This window comes from Sphaeramia orbicularis, chromosome 12 (genome assembly GCF_902148855.1).
Source record: "Sphaeramia orbicularis chromosome 12, fSphaOr1.1, whole genome shotgun sequence".
Classification (NCBI taxonomy): domain Eukaryota; kingdom Metazoa; phylum Chordata; class Actinopteri; order Kurtiformes; family Apogonidae; genus Sphaeramia; species Sphaeramia orbicularis.
In genome coordinates, this window is record NC_043968.1 from 5427101 (window position 1) to 5454966 (window position 27866).

The 27866-nt window shown below is 37.5% G+C and overlaps 2 protein-coding genes across 2 annotated transcripts in view; one reads left to right on the forward strand and one right to left on the reverse strand.

Moving 5' to 3' along the window:
* Nucleotides 1-12010, forward strand: part of ccbe1 (collagen and calcium binding EGF domains 1) — a 103912-nt gene extending 91902 nt beyond the window's left edge. The window contains exons 12-13 of the mRNA XM_030149521.1: nucleotides 10355-10359; nucleotides 11998-12010. The gene's annotated coding sequence lies outside the window, so the exon portion shown is untranslated. The remainder of the gene's footprint in view (nucleotides 1-10354; nucleotides 10360-11997) is intronic.
* Nucleotides 4788-26408, reverse strand: LOC115430168 (receptor expression-enhancing protein 5-like). Its single transcript, XM_030150060.1, has 7 exons — nucleotides 26364-26408; nucleotides 26023-26131; nucleotides 25120-25455; nucleotides 24431-24524; nucleotides 6811-6949; nucleotides 5193-5361; nucleotides 4788-5041 (listed from the first exon to the last, which is right to left on the reverse strand). Exons 1-7 carry the CDS (start codon nucleotides 26406-26408, stop codon nucleotides 4992-4994), a joined length of 942 nt encoding a protein of 313 aa, XP_030005920.1. The 3' UTR covers nucleotides 4788-4991.
* Between the last annotated feature and the right edge of the window lie 1458 nt (nucleotides 26409-27866).

Sequence of the window (27866 nt, forward strand, 5' to 3'; positions counted from 1 at the left end):
CCTTCAGTGTCAGAAACATTCAGATATGAACCCTTAGTGGTCTGAGTCTATTCTGTCTGTTTTTCAGTCCTTTAGGTTTGGCCTTTATATTCTACAGGGTGTCCCATCAGTCTCCATCCATAGGAGACATAATACATTCCATACATATACGGTTCTAACATGTATTTCTTTATATTTCTTCTTTATAGTTCCTCAGCAGTGGAGGACACGCACTGAAATGTGTTCCTGACAAAATGACAGTCATATAGAGCATATTATAGAAATAAAAATGGTTTATGTCAAGAAACGTTTATTTTTCCGATGTATGGAGACTTATGGGACACCCTGTATAGAAACAAATGTTTACTATACACATGTTTGGATCTGTTTTTTCAGCACAACTTCATCTAGATCATCTGTCTGTTATTTTTTCATTTTAACCTACTATAAAAACACAAAAGGACAAAAAACACAAAAAATATAAAATTCAATTTGAAAACTGTATATAATTTATTGCATAAATAACACACAGATGTTTAACGAACCTTTTCACAGACTTTAAAAGTGAATATCGGTTCAAATATTAGGTATAGAAAATTAAAATGGTAATAAATAAAAAATTTACTCAAATATTTGACATAAAAGCAGATCTTTAGGTGTTTTCTTTGGAAAAGTACAGTAATCAAACACAGTTATCATGAGAATTAGAATTTAAACAGTAATACTAACCCTCTGTGATTTTACCGTTGTTTATCATTTTACCAGTAACGGTTCCATCCCCAGTCTCCAGGTACTGGGTATGGAGGAGGCCGGTCTGAGCTCCACTCATACAGCCAGGACCATGGATGGGCTGGTCCCAAACCTGGAGGAACGCCACAGGCTCTGGTGAACAGAGACCACAGAGTCCAGGACCAGGACCAGGACCAGGACCAGCACCAGCACCAGCACCAGGACCAGGACCAGGACCAGCACCAGGACCAGCACCAGGACCAGGACCAGGACCAGGACCAGGACTAGGACCAGGACTAGGACCAGCACCAGGACCAGGACCAGCACCAGCACCAGGACCAGGACCAGCACCAGGACCAGCACCAGGACCAGGACCAGGACCAGGACCAGGACTAGGACCAGGACTAGGACCAGCACCAGGACCAGGACCAGCACCAGCACCAGGACCAGGACCAGCACCAGGACCAGGACCAGGACCAGGACCAGGACCAGGACCAGCACCAGGACCAGCACCAGCACCAGGACCAGGACCAGCACCAGGACCAGGACCAGCACCAGGACCAGGACCAGCACCAGGACCAGGACCAGGACCAGGACCAGCACCAGGACCAGGACCAGGACCAGGACCAGGACCAGGACTAGGACCAGGACTAGGACCAGCACCAGGACCAGGACCAGGACCAGGACCAGGACCAGCACCAGGACCGCTGCTGTTGGGACTGTGTGTTTGGTAGGTGCCATTTTCTACTGTTCAGTTTTTTATTTTGAAATTATTCTGTAAACTTTAGGTTTGTGTTTCTGTGCCAATATCCTGAACAAATGATTAGATAAAAAATTCCAGTTTAGGGTTTAAAATAAAAATTATGTCCAAAAATATGGTCTCAAAGTTTTCATTGACTGTGGGTGTAGATTGATATTTGTAACCACTGACAAGTTATAAACCATCAAAATACAGTCTATGATAAGAAAAATCAAATTTGTAATATTTCATAAACTTCACAGACATTGTCCCAAAGAAGCTTCATATTAAATGTGACATGAATCTGAGCTGTAGTTTCTGTCACCACCAGGAAATTAGAGCTGTTTGTTCTGTGACTTTTATTTTGAAACTGGTTTTCCTCAGTTTTTGGCTCCTCCTCTTCCTGTCAGTCTGCCCTCCCACAGATAGATAGATAGATAGATAGATAGATAGATAGATAGATAGATAGATAGATAGATAGATAGATAGATAGATAGATAGATAGATAGATAGATAGATAGATAGATAGATAGATAGATAGATTTTGTTTATCCCAAACTAGGAAATCACAGTTTAATGTGTGATATTTACAGATCAACCTCATTTTCCCCATGGAGAAATTTGGTAGAATTAAAAGTAAATTCAGTTTCAAACTATACATATATATATATATATATATATATATATATATATATATATATATATATATATATATATATATATATATATAAATATATATACACACACACACACACACACACACACATATATATATATATAGTCGTGAAGTTATAGATTGGAATCACTTACACTGAATTTGTCTCTAAAAATAATACGTTAATACTTGTTTTCTACGATTTACTCCAGTGTCATTTGTTTCTTTGGTACAGACACACACACAGACACACAGACACACACACAGACACACAGACACACAGACACACACACAGACACACACACAGACACACAGACACACACACACACAGACACACACACAGACAGACACACAGACACACACACAGACACACAGACACACACACAGACAGACAGACACACAGACACACACACAGACACACAGACACACAGACACACACACAGACAGACACACAGACACACACACAGACACACAGACACACAGACACACACACAGACACACAGACACACAGACACACACACAGACACACACACACACACACACACACACACACACACAGACACACACACAGACAGACACACACACAGACACACAGACACACACACAGACACACACACACACAGACAGACACACAGACACACACACAGACACACACACAGACACACAGACACACACACAGACAGACACACACACAGACACACAGACACACACACAGACACACAGACAGACAGACAGACAGACACACACACACAGACAGACACACAGACACACACACAGACACACAGACAGACACACAGACACACAGACACACAGACACACACACACAGACAGACACACAGACACACACACAGACACACAGACAGACACACAGACACACAGACAGACAGACACACAGACACACACACAGACACACAGACACACAGACACACAGACACACAGACACACAGACAGACACACAGACACACAGACACACACACACACACACAGACACACACACAGACAGACACACAGACAGACACACAGACACACACACACACAGACAGACACACAGACACACAGACACACAGACACACAGACACACAGACAGACACACAGACACACACACAGACACACAGACACACACACACACACACAGACACACACACAGACAGACACACAGACAGACACACAGACACACACACACACAGACAGACACACAGACACACAGACACACACACAGACACACAGACACACAGACAGACACACAGACACACAGACACACAGACACACACACAGACACAGACAGACAGCAGTTTATCAGCATGTCACAGGACTATGATGAAGTCTTGTTTTTTGACTTTTTTGCCTCTTTGAGTGATTCTTATTTTTGTACTTTTGAAATAAAGACTTAATTTGAGGATTTTGACTCACAAGGTCAAAGGTCACTGACCCACATGAAAGTCCACATATGACTTCCTGTCAGTGCTCAACAGTGACTAGATTGAAATCTGGAACCATTTCCATTTTATAAACCATTAAAGTGTGGCCCATTATAAGTATAAAGCAAATTTTAAATTTTTCTGAAATTAATAAAAAATTCAAAAATTGAAGCATCTCAGAACTGTGAACAGTCCTTGTAGACATTGTCTGAAGGAAGATACATATAAAATTTGAAATAAATCCAATCAGTAGTTTCAACATAGAAAACTGTTTGAAGAAATAGCTAATGAATAGGACTGTACGAAAATATGGGTTCTGCAATATATCACGATATTTCATTTCACAATACTGTACCAATATCATAAAGTACTGTATTGATATTTTTGGGTATTTATTCAAATGCAGATATGGCAGAGGTTCAGTTTTGTTTTTCTTTTTTGTTTATATGTTATTTATTCTTATTTCACACTCTTTTATTCAATAATGTTTGTTCCTTTGTTGGGATTGAACTCAAATCCTGTTCTGATGTTAGTTGTGAAATAATAGAATCTGAACATTTGAACAGGATCTGAAACTGGAATGTCTGGAAAACAGAAGTTCAGTTTGAACACAGTTGGAACATTTGCTGATAGAACATTAGATCCTGTTGGGATCAAATACAAATGTGTTTAGGATTTGTGCAGATTTCTGCTGGAATTCAATTCTTCAAGGAAATAATCATTTTAAAAAAAGTTGCCTTTTTAACAGTATTGTGATATATTGTGATATATCGTATTGTGATCCTAGTATTGTGATTCGTACGGTATCAGCAGATTGTTGCCGTTACACAGCCTTACTAATGAAGATGACAAAGTTGACAGACTTCACAGTGGCTCATGGCCTATGGGTCGGTGAGCTAATGACAATTCTGCCAATTTCTGATGCTGATATTAGTCTTATTCAAGTTTTTTAATTAAATTTTTTGTTATTGATCTAACTTTGAGGTAATAAGTATAAGGCAAATTTTTAATATTTAAAAAAATGTCAAAACTGAACATACTTTACAGACGTCATCCCAAGGAAACTACATATAAAGTTTTTAAATAAATCCAACCAGTAGTTTTGTCAGAAAATGTTTGAAGAAATCGCTAACAAAGACACGCCTCCTCATCAGCTCCTGGCCAATCAGCTGGTGAGTTACAAATGATAAAACATTCACATATTTGCTGGAATATTTGATTATTTTTCTGTTTCACAGATCGAAGTGAAAGAATCTGGACTCAGAAAACCATTTGAGGATGTTTTTTATTTGGTTCATACAGAGTACCATCCAGAAGGCAACGTTAAATAACTGAGCTGGGACATGGCTTGGATACATACGAGGTACGCTAACAGACTAAAGGGGACTGAACGGGACCTCCCAAAAACAGACGAATTCAAGGCAACGCTTTTGGTGGGTGGAGTCGGGCTCAGGTGTGGGAGGATGCAGGTTTAGGAGCTCTTCTTCTCCTCGAACATGAGGTTGGCTGTGGCTTTCTTTGCTGTGGACGAAGTCAACACAAATGTACGATTTAGACTCCAGAACGAAACATTTAAACATCCACATTTTATACACGTACACTACAAAAAAGACTTAAGCATATTTTTTTTTTTTGTCTTTTAACTGTAATTTCCCATCGCCCCTGAACTCACCCTCATCTTTGAACTTGTCGGCAGCTTCTGACGCCTTGTCCTTCAGGTTCTTCACCGCGTCGTCGATCTTGGCTTCATTTCTGAGGAAGAATGGTCGGATGATGCGCGTGTATATCAGGACTGATCCGTTTGAGGCGGTCGGGGCCATGCACCAAACCAAGAAGGCACACTGGGAAAAAAAAAAAAGTACAATAACTAATGAACACAAACACTGACGTTTTCAAATCAGGCTGAAAAAGCACATGATACATACAGACACTTCCCTTTAGCAGGAGTGGAAGAAAAGACCAGTATCGCGATATTTTCCTTTATGACACTCGATATTATATTATTATTATTATTATCGATATTAAAAAGTAGTGTATGGATATTTTTATGTATTTATTCAAATGCAGATATGGCAGAGGTTCAGTTTTGTTTTTTTGTTTTTCCAGCTGTTTTATTTCTATATTCTCATGGGTATTTTACTCTTTTATTTCTATATTCTCATGGGTATTTGACTCTTTTATTTCTACATTCTCATGGGTATTTTACTCTTTTATTTCTATATTCTCATGGGTATTTTACTCTTTTATTTCTATATTCTCATGGGTATTTTACTCTTTTATTTCTATATTTTCATGGGTATTTTACTCTTTCATTTCTATATTCTCATGGGTATTTTACTCTTTTATTTCTATATTCTCATGGGTATTTTACTCTTTTATTTCTATATTCTCATGGGTATTTTACTCTTTCATTTCTATATTCTCATGGGTATTTTACTCTTTTATTTCTATATTCTCATGGGTATTTTACTCTTTCATTTCTATATTCTCATGGGTATTTTACTCTTTTATTTCTATATTCTCATGGGTATTTTACTCTTTTATTTCTATATTCTCATGGGTATTTTACTCTTTCATTTCTATATTCTCATGGGTATTTTACTCTTTTATTTCTATATTCTCATGGATATTTTACTCTTTTATTTCTATATTCTCATGGGTATTTTACTCTTTTATTTCTATATTCTCATGGGTATTTTACTCTTTTATTTCTATATTCTCATGGGTATTTTACTCTTTTATTTCTATATTCTCATGGGTATTTTACTCTTTTATTTCTATATTCTCATGGGTTGGCAGAACAGGATCTAATGCTTTATCACAAAACGTTCCTCTGTAAAAACTTGAAGTGCAGGATTTGGGTAAATAAAGTTTTAACCTGGAGCTTAATCAGTACAAGAAAAAATAAATAAATAAAGTGTTTTACAGATATTACAGTTTAAGATCCTCCTAAAATGTTCATATTCTATTAGTTGTGAAAGAATGTATAATGCACAGTCCCTGAATCCCTGAATATAAATGAAAGACATCACAGGATTCACAAACAAAAAACTAAAATGAACCTCCGCTGTGTCTGCATTTGAATAAATACCTAAAAATATAGATACACTCCATTTTAGTATCAGTACAGTATAGTGAAAGGAAATATCACAATAAACTGCAGAACTGATATTGTCTTACACCCCTATTTAGGATCCCTATTTTTTTTTTATTTCTCTCTGCAAAAAACATAAAAAATTACACCTTGCTCTTTTGGAACAATGTTATAAACTAAAAACACACGGGTTTACCTTTCCAATGTAGTAGAAGGGGAACCAGGACAGGAAGATATCGGCGAAAAACTCGGCAACGCTGAACACTCCGTACACCACCCAGTACGTCAGCCATTTAGTGTCATCGTCTTTAGTGGCACTTTCAATGGCTTTGATTCTGGAGAGAGAAAAGAACAATACGTTACACAGACCCTTAAGGGTTCCATGTACAGTTTCTATGGAAGCACATTTACACCGACGTGATGGAAAAAAGGTCCTGTAATTCAAAACAATGACGAACATTCTCCATGTCTTAAATCGAATGAGTTAGAATCTAAAAATTCGACACTGACTCAAATTAATGACTTAAAGTTTTCATTTCATTTCTTTGGTTCATGTTTGTGCATTTCTTCAGCAGACAGTCAATAATCCTCAGGTGAACAAACATGTACACACCCATGATCGAAAAGAAGCAGGAGGAAGAAAATCAGATATTTCCTGCCCCCTTCTAAATAGGGCTGTGAATCGGCAAGGATCTGGCAATATGATACAAATCACAATACTAGGATCACGATATGATATATCACAATATATCATGATACTGTTAAAAAGGCAATTTTTCGTTTGTTTGTTTTTTAAAGGATTATTTCCTTGAAGAATTGAATTCCAGCAGAAATCTGCACAAATACTAAACACATTTGTATTTGATCCCAACAGGATCTAATGTTCTATCACCAAATGTTCAAACTGTGTTCAAACTTATCCTCCTCAGACCCAGCTCTGGGTTTTCTGTCCACATTTGTGGACAAGAGTTTCACAACTTTATACAAAAAAAAGAAAATAAAACTGTCCACCACAAAGGACATTCCATAAAAATTTTAAAAACTGCATCTGAAAAAACTGTTGCATCATGATGTTTCCAATATCGGCACTGATTTAATAAAAAAAAAAAAAAATTGTACTTTGCTGACATTTCCTGGGTCTGAGGAGGATAAATTCTGTTTTACAGACATTCCAGTTTCAGATCCTGTTCAAATGTTCAGATTCTATTAGTTCACAACTAACATCAGAACAGGATTTGAGTTCAATCCAAACAAAGGAACAAACAATATTTAATAGAACAGTGTTAAATAATAATAAATAAAATATAAACAAAAAAGAAAAAAAAAAAACCCTCCAAAATATCTGCATTTGAATAAATACCTACAAATATCGTTACAGTACTTTTTAATATCAATACAGCATTGTTAAATGAAATATCGCAATATATTGTAGAACTGATATCACTGGTCTACAAGGAAAATGCTTCCAGAATAAAAGTAATGAAATTTTACCACATGAGAGTCACTGATAAAGAAAAATCAAGTCAAAAATGCTGGTTGGCTGAACTTTCCAAGATACAGCCTTGGGTCAAAATGTGAAATTCAAGAATTAACGAGAGAATGGGTTTGACTCCAAAGGAATATTTGTCTCAGAGCTACAAGATCTACTTCAAAACACTGTCTGCGCATTAGAACACATTCACTTTACAGCTTCTATTTAGTGGAAGATTCATAAAACTATTACATAAATGTACATAAACCAATATATATGTGTAATAACACTTAATCATATACCTTGAAAACATCAGCAAACCGGCACTTTTGTCATTTATTTTCCAATTAATCTTATTAAAATACGTAACATTTAGCACATTTAATGTCTGAGGCAAATCATTTCTAAAAAATTGTAGACCAGTGTACTTTCTAACAGCCCTGATTGTAAGTAAATGGGGGTGGGGTGGGGGGGGCGTTTACTCCATCACAGCCTCATGTCGTCTCGTATCATATCATTACGATTAAGTCTCTGGAATCAAGAAAACAAGTGAACATAGAACAGGAGTCAGACTCAGTGAGTGGAGCTGATGGAACATCCAGACTCAGGCTCAGTGTCTGGTGTCACACTGTTTCTAATAAAGGCCTGTCACTGGCCTCCGCCAGCCGCTCAGGGTTTATGGTTACTGCTGTTGCAGTTGCTTTCCAGGTCCTAGTTATTATATAATCCGCTTTGGACGGGACTTTCCCATCCCTTTAATGCCAGTGTCAGGTGTGAGCTGCACTGTCTCTGTGCGCTGGTGTGTTTTTGAAAGCCAAATGAGCTGCAGCGCTGTCCAACAGGCGCTCTGTCCACGCACACAAAGGCATCCATACAAACCATGAACCGGACCACAGCTGCGCATCCAGCTGCCGAGCAGACTCACAGTGCACTAACATACAGTGGAGTTCGACAGCTGCCCAGCCCGGACCCTCCAGACGAACCAAAGCACGCCTCCACCCATTCTGTTTTCTACTCCTGTTTGGTGACAAAGCCCTGGAGTCCAAAGATGCGCCCACAGCCTTTACTGTTGGTGTGCAAACACAGCATGACATGTGTAAACCACATCCAAACACACACTGCTGTAATTCCAGGGGGAACAGTCGGCTGCATTCCCACATTAACCCTGCTAACTACACACTATTAACAAGTATCAGCACAAGCAAGCAATGGGATTACACTACCGGAGTAAAAAGAAGCAAGTAATGGGATTACACTACTGGAGTAAAAAGAAGCAAGTAATGGGATTACACTACTAGAGTAAAAAGAAGCAACCAATGGGATTACACTACTGGAGTAAAAAGAAGCAAGTAATGGGATTACACTACTGGAGTAAAAAGGGGGTCTCTAAACAACAGCCCTCTAGTGTTCATTTGCAGTTTCGGATTTCCATCACACCATGAGTATATTTTTTAAAACCACTGACAAAGGTTTATATTAGAGCAGGACTGATATGGGATTTCTGGGGCTGATACCAATACTGGGGGCTAAAAAAGATGATATCTGATATATTGGCCAATAGCTGATATAGTGGCCGATAATATATCAGGCGATATCCCATATATTGGTCAATAACCAGTATATCAGCCAATATATGAAATAAGAACATTGATATACACAGGATATGATTATACCCTTTTATTTAACCGGGGAAAGAAGCTCATTGAGATTCAAAATCTCTTCTTCAGGAGTGTCCTGTCCAGGACAGCAGCAGCAGAAGGACATAACAGTCTGACATTAGATCAGGGTGGACACGAGGATTAACAGCTGCATCTTTGTTTATCTCATAAATATAATTTACACAACTTTCAAACACTGTCTGTTAGTCTTCTGTTATTCTAGTGTGGGACCTGTGGAACCCTGGGTTGTAGATGTGGTAGTTTTTGAGCTGGACAGAGCAGACTTTTGGGAAAAGATGTGAGTCTATATTTTATAAGTAGCTGCATAAAAACTGTTTGGGAAATCATTCTTTAAAATGTAAGCGGCAATTAATATACAGTATTAATACCTGTATTAATACTGTATATTAATACTGGTATTAATATACAGTATTAATACCTGTATTAATACTGTATATTAATACTGGTATTAATATACAGTATTAATACCTGTATTAATACTGTATATTAATACTGGTATTAATATACAGTATTAATACCTGTATTAATACCCAAAATGAAATTGTGAGGTAGTGCATGAACGGGGGTGGGGGGGGTGAATAGTTTGTAAGACGGCGTCAGTAAGGCAGCGGTTGAGCTCTAATATTAATACCCACTAATTCAGGACTAAACTGTGTTTGTTGTACTCAGTGTTGTGTACCTTCCTTTGTCCTGCAGCTCCAGTCAGACTCACAGTTTCATCTGTAGTTAAACACAGCTGTCCACTCTGTTCTCTGTACTGTTGAACCTGTGTTCTCTGTACTGTTGAACCTGTGTTCTCTGTACTGTTGAACCTGTGTTCTCTGTACTGTTGAACCTGTGTTCTCTGTACTGTTGAACCTGTGTTCACTGTACTGTTGAACCTGTGTTCTCTGTACTGTTGAACCTGTGTTCTCTGTACTGTTGAACCTGTGTTCTCTGTACTGTTGAACCTGTGTTCTCTGTACTGTTGAACCTGTGTTCACTGTACTGTTGAACCTGTGTGGAACTGTACTGTTGAACCTGTGTTCTCTGTACTGTTGAACCTGTGTTCTCTGTACTGTTGAACCTGTGTTCTCTGTACTGTTGAACCTGTGTTCTCTGTACTGTTGAACCTGTGTTCTCTGTACTGTTGAACCTGTGTTCACTGTACTGTTGAACCTGTGTTCTCTGTACTGTTGAACCTGTGTTCTCTGTACTGTTGAACCTGTGTTCTCTGTACTGTTGAACCTGTGTTCTCTGTACTGTTGAACCTGTGTTCACTGTACTGTTGAACCTGTGTTCTCTGTACTGTTGAACCTGTGTTCTCTGTACTGTTGAACCTGTGTTCTCTGTACTGTTGAACCTGTGTTCACTGTACTGTTGAACCTGTGTTCTCTGTACTGTTGAACCTGTGTTCTCTGTACTGTTGAACCTGTGTTCTCTGTACTGTTGAACCTGTGTTCTCTGTACTGTTGAACCTGTGTGGACCTGACACGTGGCTGCTACACACTCATCACACCTACACTGCAGGTCACACTGGTCACTTAGAACTGCATCTTGTATCTCCAGAATCTCCTGTTCTTTAAAATCTGCTACTTTAGTTCAGTTTATTTTACATTACATACAATAAGATGATTACAAATGATAATAAAAAAGTGTATATTTTGTTTTAGAACAAAAATGGCTTCTCCCCTTCAAAGAATTAAAACTGTTCTCCAACATTGATTCTCCAGTCAAACCCATGGAGTTGGATCAATGACAGCGGATGGACACACTGGGTTTATGTTCAGTTCATGATATTTTTCTGAAAGTCACTTTTTCTTCAGTTTTCTCTGTTTCTGAAATAACAACCCTCAACTTTAATCTGAGCTTTTATGAACATCTACATCACAGGTGTCAAACATGCGGCCCAGGGGCCAAAACCGGCCCCGCGAAGGATCTAATTCAGCCCCTGGGATGAATTTGTGAAATGCAAAAATTACACTGAAGATATGAACAATAAAGGATGTTAAAATAATTTTAGGTCAATTCAATCTAAAGTGGGTCAGACCAGTAAAATACTACCATAAAAACCTATAAATAATGAAAACTGCAAATTGTTCTCTTTGTTTTAGTGTAAAAAAACCAAACCAAACAAAACAGTAAAATTATACAAAAATGTTGACATTCACAGACTAACCTTTTACAAAAAAAAAAGTAAATAACCTGAACAAATATGAACAACCTGAAAATGTCTTAACAGAAGTGTGTGGAGTTTTAATAATATTCTGCCTGTTATTAAATGTTTTGTGTGATTGTAGATCCACTGTGATCTGTAAGTTGTGTGTGTGTATGTATGTATAAATGATAAACTGAGGTCCAATCTTGTAAAAATTGCACTTATTTTTCTTTAGAATTTTCAGGTTGTTCATATTTGTTCATGTTATGTTCAAGTACAGTTTGTAGATGTAAACATTTTCGTTACACAATTGTACTTTTTTCACTCAAAAACATAGAGAAAACATTGGAGTTGACATTATTTATCAGTTCTTATCCTATTGTTTATATTATTTTAGTGGTCCAGCCCACTGCAGATCATATTAGGCTGAATGTGGAACTGAACTAACAGGAGTTTGACAGCCCTGATCTACATGATAAGTAAATTAAACACAGGAAAATACCAGATTTTCACCAAAAAAAGCAAAACACTGAGGATAATATTACAATAAATGTTAGTAAATCACTCCAGAAAGCTTAAATGTAGAGAAAAAAAAAAACACATTTGGAAAATAACACAAAAGCAGCACTGGGTCTTTAAGGGTTAAAAACTGAGACAAAATCCTGGAAAACATATGAGACACTATACATTTTCAGTAATTCCAAGTCCTTTTTAGATGTTTTTTTAAATCTGGATAATGTACATGTGGGTTTTCTGGTCCAGCTCATGGATTCTGTGTATGTGATGTGTTCTTTGGCTGTGCTGGTGTTTTCCTCTGTTTGTTGTTTCTGTGGTCCCAGTTGGGCCTCAGAGTCTCCTCCCTTGGCTCCTCCCTGAACACATGGCATCTGCAGCGGCGGTGGTGGTGGCGGTGGTGGTGGTAAACTGTACAGACCTGCCCTGGGACTCAGGTTACTCACTATTGTTCCAAACCGTGCTTCCTCTTTCTGACTCTGGCACAGAACAGCACAGGGCCAATAACCCTGTCCTCTAAGGCTCCTGTTACAATTATCAAAGTGGTAAATCATCCCACAGACGCATTTATTGCACTAATTGCACAATAGTGTGAATGTAACAGCTGTTATGTAGAAACAGTTGCTATGCACTACCACTGTGTTGCAAAATCCAACCTCCTCCAACCTCCACCACAGCCCATGACATCCTATGAGTTCAAAATGCATCTAAAAAACTGTTCTTTTTTTGTTTTTTTTTCATGACTCTACGACCCCATACATTGGCAGCTTAGAAATAACCTCAGAACTCTTTATTCTCAAGCTGCTAATGATAATTGTCGATCATTTTCTAATTGTTGAATGTACAAATGCTATATATAACATAGAGCTGTAAGAAAATATCAGTTCTGCAATATATCGCAATATTTCATTTCACAGTACTGTATAGATATTAAAAAGTACTGTATGGATATTTTTAGGTATTTATTCAAATGCAGATATGGTGGAGGTTCATTTTTCTTTTTTGGTTTTCTTTATTGTTTATATTTTATTTATTATTATTTAACACTGTTTTATTAAATAATATTTATTTGAATCATCCTGAAAGCACTTTTTTCTGTCTGAGAGGCAGACATTGGTTCCTTTGTTGGGACTGAACTCAAATCCTGTTCTGATGTTAGTTGTGAACTAATAGAATCTGAACATTTGAACAGGATCTGAAACTGGAATGTCTGGAAAACAGAATTTCAGTTTGAACACAGTTTGAACATTTTGTGACAGAACATCAGATCCTGTTGGGATCAAATACAAATGTGTTTAGTATTTGTGCAGATTTATGATGGAATTCAATTCTTCCAGGAAATAATCATTTTAAAAAAGAAACAAACAAAAAAATTGCCTTTTAACAGTATCATGATATATCGTATCGTGATCCTAGTATTGTGATTTGTATCGTATCACCAGATTCTTGCCGATACACAGCCCTATATATAACCTCCTTGATATTGCTATATTATATTTAATATTGTCACAAAATCAAACAGAAGGTAACTGGAGAATCACAGCTCAAATCAAATCTACTGTTCTGTAAAAGTAAGAAAAAACATTTCATTTCTGCCTCTGTTGACGAAATGCACCCAAACACAGTGGGTTCCTTGTCTGTGACAGTTGGTGCAGTCGTTTTTGCATAATCCTAACGACAGGAAAAAAAACACAAACAGGCCAACAGACACATGCAGGCGGTTGCTTTAACTCCCTGGCGTTGGTACTAAAATGTGGCAACATGAAGCACAGGAAACATGTTGTGACCGGCCTTTGAGCCACACCATCTGCCCTCAGTGCATTTTTGTGGCGTTCATGTTCTGTCGCTCTGACCTCACTATGGCAACAGAGTGACGCTGCAGTTTGCTCTCTGTGTGATGGTGAAACGCTGCCATGTTCCACCGTCATCTGCTCTTTAAAGGCACTTGAGCCATAATGGGAGGATTCTGAACCATCAACCTCATCTATATTTCATTTGACCCTCCCATTTTGCTTTTACTACAACCAGAAAAACTTGAAATACCCCAATGAGAAAACATTCTAGTTTTAGAAGTCTTCTTTTTGTGTCATTTAACTCATAAAGACCCAGTGCTACTTTTATGGCAGTTCCTAAATGATATTTTCTCTCTATTTAACCCATAAAGACCTGAACATCCACCAGCAACCAAAATTATTGACTGATCTAAACTGTTTAATACCTGTTGATCCACCAATCCTATCAATCCATGTCAATAAATGGTGTAAAATACAGTTCTTCCTCTTTTCAGGTTGTAGATATGACCATATTTGGACGTTCACAGGCTCTGTAGTTACCGTGGAAACACCGTCATCTTCTACAACATTGATTCACCAGTCAAACCCATTGAATTTGATAAATGACAATGGACGGAGATGTTTATTTTATGTTCAGTTAATCATCTATGTAGCAGAAAAAATGATCTTTTTCTTCAGTTTTCTCTGTTTTGGCCAAAATAACCTTCAACTTCAGTCTGAGCGTTAATGAACATATACATGATCAGTGAATTAAATATTGGAAAATACGTGCTTTTCACTTATAAATACAAAATACAGAACATAATGTTTGAGTAAATGGTGATAAGAAAGGTTAAAAAAAGAGAAAAATATAATTTGGGATCTTCCACAAAAGCAGCACTGGGTCTTTATGGGTTCACCTTTCTTAAGCAATTTATCACCATTTATTATAATATTACCCTCTGTATTTTGTATTTTGCTATATTTAATTTCCCGATGATGTAGATGTTCATAAAAGCTCAGATTAAAGTTAAGGGTTATTATATCAGAAAGAGAGGAAACTGAAGAAAAAGGGACTTTTTCAGTCAAATCTGTCATTAACTGAACATAACCCCAGTGTGTCCATCCACTGTCACTGATCCAACTGCATGGGTTTGACTGGGGAATCAATGTTGGAGAAGATGATGGTGTTTCCATGGTAACTACAGAGCCTCTGAACGTCCAAATATGGTCATATCTGATGACCATGAAAAGATGAAGAACTGTATTTTACATTAATTATTGACATGTATTGATAGGATTAATGGATCAACAGGTATTAAACAGTTTAGATCAGTGGATGGTTAAAGGTGGACGTTTGGTTCTTTAAGGGTTTATGGTGGACGTTTGGTTCTTTATGGGTTTATGGTGGACGTTTGGTTCTTTAAGGGTTTATGGTGGACGTTTGGTTCTTTAAGGGTTTATGGTGGACGTTTGGTTCTTTATGGGTTTATGGTGGACGTTTGGTTCTTTAAGGGTTTATGGTGGACGTTTGGTTCTTTATGGGTTTATGGTGGACGTTTGGTTCTTTAAGGGTTTATGGTGGACGTTTGGTTCTTTATGGGTTAATAATTGTTCCTTCTGTAGACGCTGTTTAAACAGAACTTCTGCTGCTGCTTTCATAAATGCAGGCGTTAACCCATCACCTGTTCCTGTTGGTTTTAGTTAATCGTTGAACAACATTTCAAGCCCTCTTGTTAAACACACGGTACTCAATGATGTTTGCGTCAGATTTAGCCATAAAAAAGAGAACGCAGTGTAAGAACTGTGTTCTGTTGGAGATGTTTACTGCTGGAAACAGTCTGGATCATCTTATCTGGTGCATGCGGTCTGGGTCCATATAAAAGCTCCTCTGTGTTCGGACCGTCACACGCCTTCATGCTCATTCAGTAACTATCATTACTGATGACTACATCCAAAAAATTTATTTATCTGATTGACCTTTATTTAACCAGGAAAAAAAAACCTAGACATGAAGAGCTTGAATTTCCCTTGGGAATAAAGTATCTATCTATCTATGAAAAAGAAACTAAAACAACTCAAACTTGATCTGTAAAATGCTCGAACAGTGTCCGTACGGTTCCATCTTTAATGCACATTTGTATGTTTGATGTTTACATGTTAATATTTGAATGTTTCTGCAACAGAAAGTACATTGTGCCGATTATTTTCTTTGTTTTTTTTCTTTGTTTTTTTTTTTGTTTTTTTTTTTTCAAAATACAACTTGGTTAAATTCTTTCAGTGTGTGTATCAGTACTTTTTGAACATTTTGAGCACAATTCAACAATACCGTGATAATAATGATAACCATGATAATTTTGGTCACAATAACCATGATATGAAATTTTCATATGGTTACACCCCTGGCTCACATACAGTTTTTCCTCTAAAGTTCCAAAACTTATCTGATGGTTTGTTTACTTGTTTGAGCTGAAGTGAGAAAAAAACACAATATAGAGTTTGTATGAGAAGGAAGCACTGAAACTAAAAACATGAACCAGCAGATCTTTAATACCATCAGAATTTCCTATAATTACAGTGTATGGATAATTGTCGCCCAAGGCCTCTATAAGTCTGTATTATGTTTATTCTGTTCCCACACTGTAAACATTCCCCCTTAGGGATGATAAAAATTAACTTACTTTACTTGATCATCTGACTGTTGAGGAATTACATCATTCTCCTGATCTAAGAAGTACATTTTGTGAATATACATACTCTTCACAGCATGGTTTAACCCTTTAACCCCTCAGACATTATTTCTGCTGTGAATCTGCGTCTGTTTCAGGTTCATTAAAGCTGCTGTGAGTATGTGTTTGTGTTCCTTTTCTTCAGTAGTTTTGTTTTACTGTGTGTTTTAGGGTCAAAACAGGTGGAACAAGAAAAGCACTCGGAGAGCGCAGACCTCTGCCGAGACAGATCTGCCCCCCCCATCACCACCAAAATGTAATCATTTCTTCCTTGTGCCAGTATCAACATTTACTGAAAATTTCATGAAAATCTATCCATAACTTTTTGAGTTATCTTGCTAACAAACAAACACACAAACAAACATGTTCGTATGCACACAAACACACAAAGCAAAGCGATCACAGTACCTCCTGGTGGAGTTAATAACTGAAAAAGACAAAGAGAGGAACTGAAGTTTGACAGGTTTTAACTAAATAAGGCGTTCAGAATGGACATCAACAAGAGGTTCAGGATGTAGAACATGAACCGTGAACTGGAACACACTGAACAACAACAAGGGTTTGAGTTTGGACCCAGTAGTTTTAGTTTTGGGCTCTTTTCTTCTAAATCAGTCTTTTTGGCCCCTGGTTGAACTCCAAACAGCAGTTATATTGTCAAAACTCGGTAGAAACACAATTAAAAAAAAAAAAAGGAAAATCACCACAACACTAGAAACAACAGTAAAAACAAAAAAACGACAAGGTAAACGTTTTGAAAAAGAAAAAAAAAAAAAGCCCAAACCATCTATTTTTATAGCAGGTCAGTCTCACTCACTGCTCTGTGTTTTATCTCCCATTCCACAGGTGGTGGGGGTTGAACTGAGCATGCTCCGATTTTGAAACTTTGACTATTGTGTAAATGTTGAATTTTTATGAATATTTAAAATAAATCCTACATTCAGAACGCTCACCACAGACACGTCAGGCGTTAAAGACAAAGCTACCTGGTCTGAAGGTTAAGGCTGTCTGTCGGCAAGAATCTGGTGATACCATACAAATCACAACACTAGGATCACAATATGATATATCACAATATATCATGACACTGTAAAAAAGGCAATTTTTTGTTTGTTTCTTTTTTTAAATGATTATTTCTTTGAAGAATTTAATTCCAGCAGAAATCTGCACAAATCCTAAACACATTTGTATTTGATCCCAACAGGATCTAATGTTCTATCACCAAATGTTCAAACTGTGTTCAAACTGAAATTGTGTTTTACAGACATTCCAGTTTCAGATCCTGTTCAAATGTTCAGATTCTATTAGTTCACAACTAACATCAGAACAGGATTTGAGTTAAATCCCAACAAAGGAACCAACATTACTGAATAAAAGAGTGTGAAATAAGAATAAATAATATAGAAACAAAACGAAAAACAAAAAAACCAGTGTTCAGAACTCAGAGCTCCTCCTTCACCCTGAACGCTGTGCATGTGTGGATCCACTCTTTCTGTTTAAATTCCACAGTTTCCAGGTTGTTCCATACACAGAAACAGTTGAATCTGGTCCCAGTCATGTGTCTGTCCAATTAGATTCAATTCACATCAATATTAGTTGAGTTCTAATTTTAAATGTGTGGGAAATGGGATTTTCAGTGTTCAGTGTAAATGTCCACAGAGTCCACATTCCACAGTGGATGTGGACAATTTAGTTCCACATACAAGAGACTGTTCTAAGCTACAGGTGGATCCAACTGGAGGAGAATCGGAGTCGTTTGGAATTTTTGATGAATTTTGGAAAATGTCTCAGTGATGACAGATGGAAAACTGTAGATGTTGTGACCTTGCTGTGACCTTGAACTTTGTCCTACTGGGACCAAAATGGACTGGGCTGGTCCCAGGGCCTAGGCCTATCTGTGGGGAAGATCTGGGAAAGATGGGTGGAAGAGTTTTACACTAAAGATGAAAACAAACAAACAAACAAACAAACAAACAAACAAACAAACAAACACACAAAGCAAAGTGATCACAACACCTCCTGGCAGAGGTAAAAATAAATCTCCACAATATCTACATTTCATTAAATACCTAAAAATATCCATACAGTACTTTTTAATACCGATACAGTATTATGAAATAACATATCATGATATATTGCAGAACTGATATTTTCTTACAGTCCTACTGAAGGTAAAAACTGATGAGCTCCTGTCAGTTGTTTCATCATCCATGAGTTCTGATTATCAACTGTCAGTCCCTGGTCTCGTAACAACAGGACCAGATCGGACCTGGATCCTCTGTGAGTCTCAACATAAGTGTAAAAACAGTGAGGGGAGCAGAGCTGCAGTGGTTACTGATATGATTAAACACACTTTTTTTCATGACAGTTGTGCACACACTTCCGTTTGAAGCTCATCTGTTAAAAATAACCCGTTGATGGTAACATCTAACAGGAGACACCAGCCACTCACATGGTATTCACAGTCTACACAGTAACATAAGCTCAACATAATCCTGCTCGCTCTATACCCGGCCCATCATGCAGTCTTTACTCGTCGCCCACAGACAAAAAGGCGTCCGAAAATATGACAAAAGAGCCTGTTTCATTCCAGACATATTTACACTACGATAGGACGTTCACTAATGAAAACATAGATCAAATTAAACACATTCCTCTCACTGTAAAAACGACACTATGTCTGACACACTGCATGATTCATTCTTATGGTCGGCAAACACGGGTGCAATGATTAATCAATGAATTACTGACTACTAAACTAACTATTCTGATAAACTTCTGTAATTTTTAAACAAAAAAGTAAATCCTCTGACTTCATCTTCTTAAATGTGGATATTTTTGAGTATCTTTCCTCCTCTGTGATAGTAAACTTAATATCATGACTAAATCAGACATTTTTAAACGTTAGGAAACATTTTCTCAGCATTTTTAGACAAAAAAAATTGAGATTGAGCAAATAATCAACTGATTAATGAAAATAATAATTAGTTTATTTTACAACACAAAGCTGAACGACTGAGCATTCAAAACAAGGGGATGTAGTAGCATTGTGGGAAATGTAGGTTTAAGTCCTATTAGTGTTGGAACTATTCAACCTTGGTCCATTTGTTTCCAGTGGGAATCATTTCAATGTAACACAAAACAATGGAATAGCTCATAGTTGAAGTTTCATTCATATAAAATCAAATTACGATCAGAAAACAGCAAAGACAAGAAAAAAAATTGTAATCTTGGCATCATAATGCAACCTCTTTGTTTATTCAGTGAGTTTTATCTGTAGAGAAATAACAGTTGGATCTGCTTAGCTTTAGCTTAGCGCTATAAAGTTTATCACACTGGTCTCAGACTGTTAGCTCCTTTTAGACATCTGACCATTTAAGTGCTTGTTGTTTGGTTTCAGCTGATATTCTTCTGGTTCTGTGAATATATAGCATGTGGATATTACTACAAGTATCATGTAGCATTACCATGGCAACGAAGATGGAACTGTGGCTGCAACTGGGCTTAAGAGGCAACTAGAGCAACTGAAGAATATTGACAAGAGATGAAAGTCAACGCATCCTTCCATTCCAACACAAATGTGCAGTAACAGAGCTACGCTTCTGCATTTTTAAAGGAACAAACAAACAAACAAAGTGCAGTAAGAGCCCCTGTCCATGTGGCCCGCAGAGCAGCACCATCTGCTTTGATACTGAAAAATCATCACAGTTTTGTCTTTTTCCTCTAATCTGTGTGTCTACTGTAGGTGTGCACGTTTAGGTCCAGATATGGGAGGATTTAGGTTCATCTAACTGCAGACATGAGGGGAAAAAAGATAAACACAGCCTCTGTTTGGTGATATTTTGGATTCAAAGACAAGGGCATTGTTCCTGCAGAATGTGTATATTTTCCACATTTTTATGCTAATTTAAGTTTGTATGTTTGTGCTGAAAAATAAATGTAAATTTAACAATGAGTATTTTGTGCATTGGTTTCGGTAACAAAGCAAAAACACAAAATCAAAGTGACAACTAGAAAAGCACTCAGAGTGCAGTCCTCCGCCAAAGACAGATCTGCCGCACGCCCCCCTGATCACCACCAAAATGTAATCACTGGTTCCTTGTGCCAGTATCAACATTTCCTGAAAATTTCATGAAAATCCATCCACAACTTTTTGAGTTATCTTGCTAACAAACAAACAAACAAACCTTGGCAAAAATATAACCTCCTTGGTGGAGGTAACCACATAGAAACATTTATAAACCACATAGAAACATATATAAATGAAAAATGTGTGGTAAATGGGATTTTCAGTGTTCAGTGTAAATGTCCACAGAGTCCACATTCCACAGTGGATGTGGACAATTCAGTTCCAGATACAAGAGATTGTTCTAAGCTACAGGTGGATCCAACTGGAGGAGAATCGGAGTCGTTTGGAATTTTGGATGAATTTCTGAAAATGTCTCAGTGATGACAGATGGAAAACTGTAGATGTTGTGACCTTGCTGTGACCTTGAACTTTGGCCTACTGGGACCAAAATGGACTGGGTTGGTCCCAGGGCCTAGGCCTATCTGTGGGGAAGATCTGGGAAAGATGGGTGGAAGAGTTTTACACTGAAGATGAGAACAAACAAACAAACACACAAAGCAAAGTGATCACAACACCTCCTGGAGGAGGTAAAAATGCTAAGAAAACTCAAAATATGACATTTGCAATAAACTGCACAGCCCTAATGCACTGTGCTTGAAAACACAGGCTGACATCTTCAGTAATGCTAATTTAAGTTTGTATGTTTGTGCTGAAAAACAATAAAATGAATAAAAAAGTAATTTAAGAATGAGTATTTTGTGCATTGGTTTTTCGGTAGCCAAGCAAGAACATATAATCAAAGCTGCAATAATGTTGGGAAAATTCAAAAATATGACATTTTCAGCAAACTGCACAGCCCTAATACATACTCAGGCTGAAATCTTCAGTCATGGTTCACACACTGATATTTGATAATTATATGCTGATATTTACTTTAATCTTAGAGAAAAGATCCCTGTTGTTTGTGATCGCTGGTAGTGAAACACAAACATTATACAAGATCTAATCTGTGGCTTCGTTCAAGACTGAGGAGACTTACAAGTAACTCTTATCATCAGCAGCATCTAGTGTTAATTCTGAGGTAAAATTCTTTGCTAACAACGTCATTCTAAGAATTATTTCCTTATTCTATGACTGGAAGCAACACTTTGTACCAGGAAGTTTCATGAGAACAGCTCATGGCTTCGTTTGAATCCATTTAATGAAAAATACTGTGACTCTGATGCATCTCACTGTATTTCATCCAGAGCGTGATGTCCAAATCCAATTCCTAATTCAAACTGTGTCATATCTCACAGCAGGGTTACAAATTCAGCCACAATAATGTCATGTTGAAAGGTGCAATCCACAATGCAACACAAGACTCCCTAGCTTTCACTGTCAAACAGCAAAACATTAAGCAAAGTTAAAACTCTGCTCCTACATATGTACGCTTTAATTACAAATAAAGCCCCATTCATTTGGATTATACTGTTTTAACATGAACAGACAAATAAACTGAATGGGATGCATTTCAGTCAGTCAAACCAGAATGAAACCACCCAACCTGGTTCTTATAAAGTGGAGACAAATGGGTCTATTGATGATAAAATAGTACTAATACTAATAATAAAAATAATAATAATAAAAATAATAATAATAATAATAATAATAATAATAATAATATGGGTCTCTTCTGTACTATGTTTGTATTTATTTGAGCTAAAGGACAGTTTATCTCATCTCATACAGACTTTAATTATAACAAATTAGGTTCATTGATACCATTATATGTTTGACAATTTAAAATCACATTAAGTTTATGTTAAAATTGAGTGATTCATATCACTGTCAATTTTATAAGCAAATAAAACATAAACATTAAAGCATAGATAGGCCTAATTTGGTGACAGTATAAGTATGTGGTATGTATCAGACCAGATTTATAACACATGCATTTTAAGCAGTTCTGGTCAATCACATATAACGCACGTTTCAAACAGGCAAATAGTTTGACTTGCTAACACTAATGCTGCTGAAACACAAATAGGTGTTAAAGTCCAGAGGTTTGTAAATTAATTGAAGTGAATTAATGTGTCACTGATGTAAACTGGTGCCACGTCTACATTTAAGGGGGAATTTCACATCACAGCTGTTTACTGTTAGTTATCTGTTGGTTTACTGAATATTATTATGCAAACTTGTAGATGCAGATATACGAACATATGTAAATACTTACACACATACATATTTACATATGTATACTATATATATATGTATGTAAATATGTATGTGTGTATGTGCCAGGCTGCAAAATCCAAAAATAAGTAATCCCATTTTTATGTAGTATATATAAACAATTTAAAGTTTTTTGCACTGAAAAACATGGTTTGTTTACATTAAAAACATCTCATTTAAAGGATTAAAAAAATATGACAATTATTGAATATTTTGGTATTTTTGTTTACAGCTGAAGTTGGTGAAATACCAAAAAATGTTAAAGAGTTGAAAACAAACTGTATGAAAACATTTTGATGTTATTCCTTGACTGCACCTACAGGAGGGGTAAATAAAGGTGAAATAAACAAGTGGTGCCAGACACAACAAGCCCCGCCCCTCACACATATTGTATCTTATTTTGTCATGGATCCAGCTGATGTCATCACGTCTATGTGTGTGCTGATGTCATCACGTCTATGTGTGTGCTGATGTCATCACGTCTATGCGTGTGCTGATGTCATCATGTCTATGCGTGTGCTGATGTCAGCAGATCAACTGCCTCTATATATGTGACAAGTTTGAAATAAATTGAAACAAAATGGATGTTTTTATAGACATTTGAAATGTCACCCATTATAAGTGAATGGGGGGAAAAAGATTTTAAAAACTAATTTTAAAAATGTTTTACTTTGACCTACTTTTCCCAAAATGTAATCAGATCTACTTTGGGTCACTGACAATCTAGAAACCAAATTTGGTATGAATTCAACCAATAGTTTTACTGCTAAAGTGTAAACAAACAAAGCCAACCTAAAACAATACCCTTTGCCACGCCTCTGGGGGGCGGGGTTATCACTAAGCAGAGAAAACATACGTAAAAGAGCAAAGTGTGAGTACTACAGCCAGTCTGCCCCCGTTCAAAGGCCCAGGTTTAGGACGAACAATGAGCTGTTTCAGGCTCAGACTTTCCAGGGGTTTGGGGGGGGGGGGGGGGGGGGGGGGGGGGGGCTCAGACCCCCTGGTGCTCTGCCCACAAGTCCGCCCATACCCACGGCCTTACTCCTGTGTGTGTGTGTGTGTGTGTGTGTGTGTATGTGTATGTGTGTGTGTGTGTGTGTGTGTGGTGTACTCATGGTGTGTGTGTGTGTGGGTAGTGGACTCATGGTGTGTGTGTGTGTGTGTGTGTGTGTGTGTGTGTGTGTGTGTGCCAGGCCCCTCCTTGGTTTGCTCTAATTCTAATAAACACTTACGATATGTAGGCTGGGTAGAGGAAGCCGATGAGGTTACACAGCAGAGAGGCTCCGTAACCCACCACCAAGTACACAGAGATGACACAGATGACACCTGCAACACATGAGCACACACACCATGAGTACACCACACACACACACACACACACACACACACCTACACATACACACACACACACACCATGAGTACACCACACACACACACACACACACACACACACACACACACACACACACCTACACATACACACACACACACCATGAGTACACCACACACACACACACACACACACACCTACACATATACACACACACACACACACACACCATGAGTACACCACACACACACACACACACACACACCTACACATATACACATACACACACACACACACACACCATGAGTACACCACACACACACACACACACACACACACACACACACACACACACACCTACACACACACACACACACACACACACACATGTCTGTTATGATGGTAAATCCTGAACATCAGTAGATAATGAATGACTTCTACAGATGAAGACGCAGCTTCTTCTTCCTCCTTCTTCGCGGACTCCCTCCCTCTGTTCCTCTCTCTCTCTCTCTCTCTCTCTCTCTCTCTCTCTCTCTCTCTCTCTCTCTCTCTCTCTCCTCTTCTTCCATCCGTGTCTCCGTAAACACTCACCTAAGGCTATGTAGGTCCTGTGGACTCCGGTCCTGGCTTCTATTTTGCCCAGAACATCTGTCATCAGGTTCTTCTCCTGGAGGAACTTGTCGAACCTTTCCTTCAGCCCCTGCGCCGCCATGGCTGCACTTCCGTTAGCGAAGAGGAGGATCTGAGCTGGGTGGAGGAGAGCTGACAGAGTGAGGAACCAACTGAGACAGACAGGCAGGCAGACAGACAGACAGGCAGGCAGGCAGGCAGGCAGACAGACAGACAGACAGACAGGCAGCCCAGCCCTGCAGAGCACAGGAGGTTCAGCAGGGGAGGAGGCAACACACAAACACACACACAGGCAGCCTTCAGTATAAAAGCACCACAGGGGTTTCCATCAGCTCATCAAGCACAACCCTGGACAGATGCATGATGGGAGAATAGAATAGAATAGAATAGAATAGAATAGAATAGAATAGCCTTTATTGTCATTGTGTGTACAGTTAAATTAGGAGTGCTATTCCAGTCAGTGAAACAATAATAACCAAACACCAGTACTACAGAAATAAGAATAAGACATTTTTTTGTAAGATAAAATTACTAAATCTAAAACTAAGAAAATAGAATATAAATTTGACAATTGTATAAAGTAACATAAGAACAGAGAGAAGTAGAATAAAAAATACAAATGGACAAAATAAGAATAGATGCAAATTTACAGTATTAATAGTATATAACAGTATGTATATCTATGTAAACAGTATGTATATGTATTAACAGTATGAACAGTATGTATACCTATGAACCACGTCTATTTATATTCTGATAAATATTGCATTGTTATTACAGAACAGAAGATTATTGCACGACTTCTTGCACATAATTTCACATTGTAGGATTATTGCACATTATAGGAAATGATGTTGAGGATACATTGAGGGAAGTGGTTCAGCAAATCCAGAGGTGACAGTGGGGAAGAAGATGAAGGTGGGATGGAGTGGACGATAGATGGCTTGGTCTGTATGTATAGTGTATCATCATCCTACAGTAAAACAGTTCAACCACATCAGCATCACAGTTTACCCAGATTCACCTTATAAAAGCAAAAACAGCTCTATTTTGGTTATTTAAAGTTCTCCCGCTCTGAACCCTCCTTTTATTACATTTATTTTGAAGGAAAATGGAAGAACCCACAGTTCCACTGATCCACAGTAACTGCATGTAACTTGATGCAGCATCTACGCAATAATTATAGACCAAACAAACACTGTAACCTGATTATGGACTGCCAGGCGTCGCTTCCCCAAGACTTGAGTCATGCTGTTGAGGAATTCGACTCTAATCTTTTAATGTCATTGTTTCCGAGGTTTGACATAAAGACGCAGACATGTTAAAGTCTGTGAACGCTCCTGTAAGACTTTACCCCAAAAAGAGTCAACCCTGACAGACTGTACTGTGGGCACACTGTTCTGCCATCTTAACCCTGGATGCTCTGCAGCCACACCCTTCCTTGCATTGATGACATTGCAAAAACAACTGAACTAAAATTCTTCAAACATCCTGCAGGGTGTTGACAGAGGCTGTCATCTTCTGTTATCTTTACATTGAATGAAAACTGTGGTGGTAGATTATGTTTCAGTGATTTATTAAAGTTCATTTGGCACTTCATGGTTTGATAGCAGTAATTATTTCATATATACACAGTATATTTTAATAAAATAGACAAACTGTTAAGGCAGTGTCATATTTTATAGTGAAGGCTCTGAACTCTGTCATCACAGGCCTGAATACATCCTCTGTCCATCTGTCACATCCATAGTGACAGCTAACCCTTTGTTTTACAGACTGATAATGGATCCTTAAAGGCCAATACGATAACCATACCTGGAAAAAGAGGATAGCTGATGAACTGACTGATAGCACATCCACATGAAAAAATTCACCTTTTTGAAAATGTACTACTTTTGATTTCGTTGGATACTTGAGACCTGTTGAAATGAACATTTAAGTCAAAGTAATAAATGAATAAATCTGTCACTAAATCAGTCTGAATCACAGAGCAACAAACTCAAAGAAATGAATCTATAAACCTGGACAGGTCAGTTAAACTAAATGTAAAACGCTGATTTGTTTCAAGGTGCAATTTTTTGTTTTTTAAGCTTTTATTTTTGATCAAATTCACTGACTGTACTTGAGAACCTGATATCAACTTTTGGCACTATCTAAGACAATGGTAATAATTTACTAAATGTCCTCTAAGTACCAGGTATAGCTAATTAATCTGCACCAGTTAGAGATTTAATCAGACATTCAGTCATCTCTGCTTTGTTTACATTTTGCATCTTTTCAAGGAGAGAAAAGACATTTATACAATCATGACATTATCATGACATGTTGGAGTACAAATAATTCATTTATAATCATTATTATTAATAGCAGTAGTAGTAGTAGTAGTAATAGTAGTAGTAGTAGTAGTAAGATTCAAGATTCAAGAATGTTTATTGTCATTATATGCATGTAACAACATTTTTCTTAGAGGTAGTTCTCGGCTAGATAAAAAATAAAAAGAGAAAATATAAAAAACACTAAAGAATAATTGTATCAAGACGATGTACAATGTATATAGAAAGAAATGTAAAATACAGTATGTACAGTCCAGTGCAGTAACAGTAACGATAGTAGCAGTATTAGTATTAGTCGTATATCATTATAATTATGATTATTGGTGAATACATGACACATATTTTCCCTTAAAGATAACAACTCTATATACGATT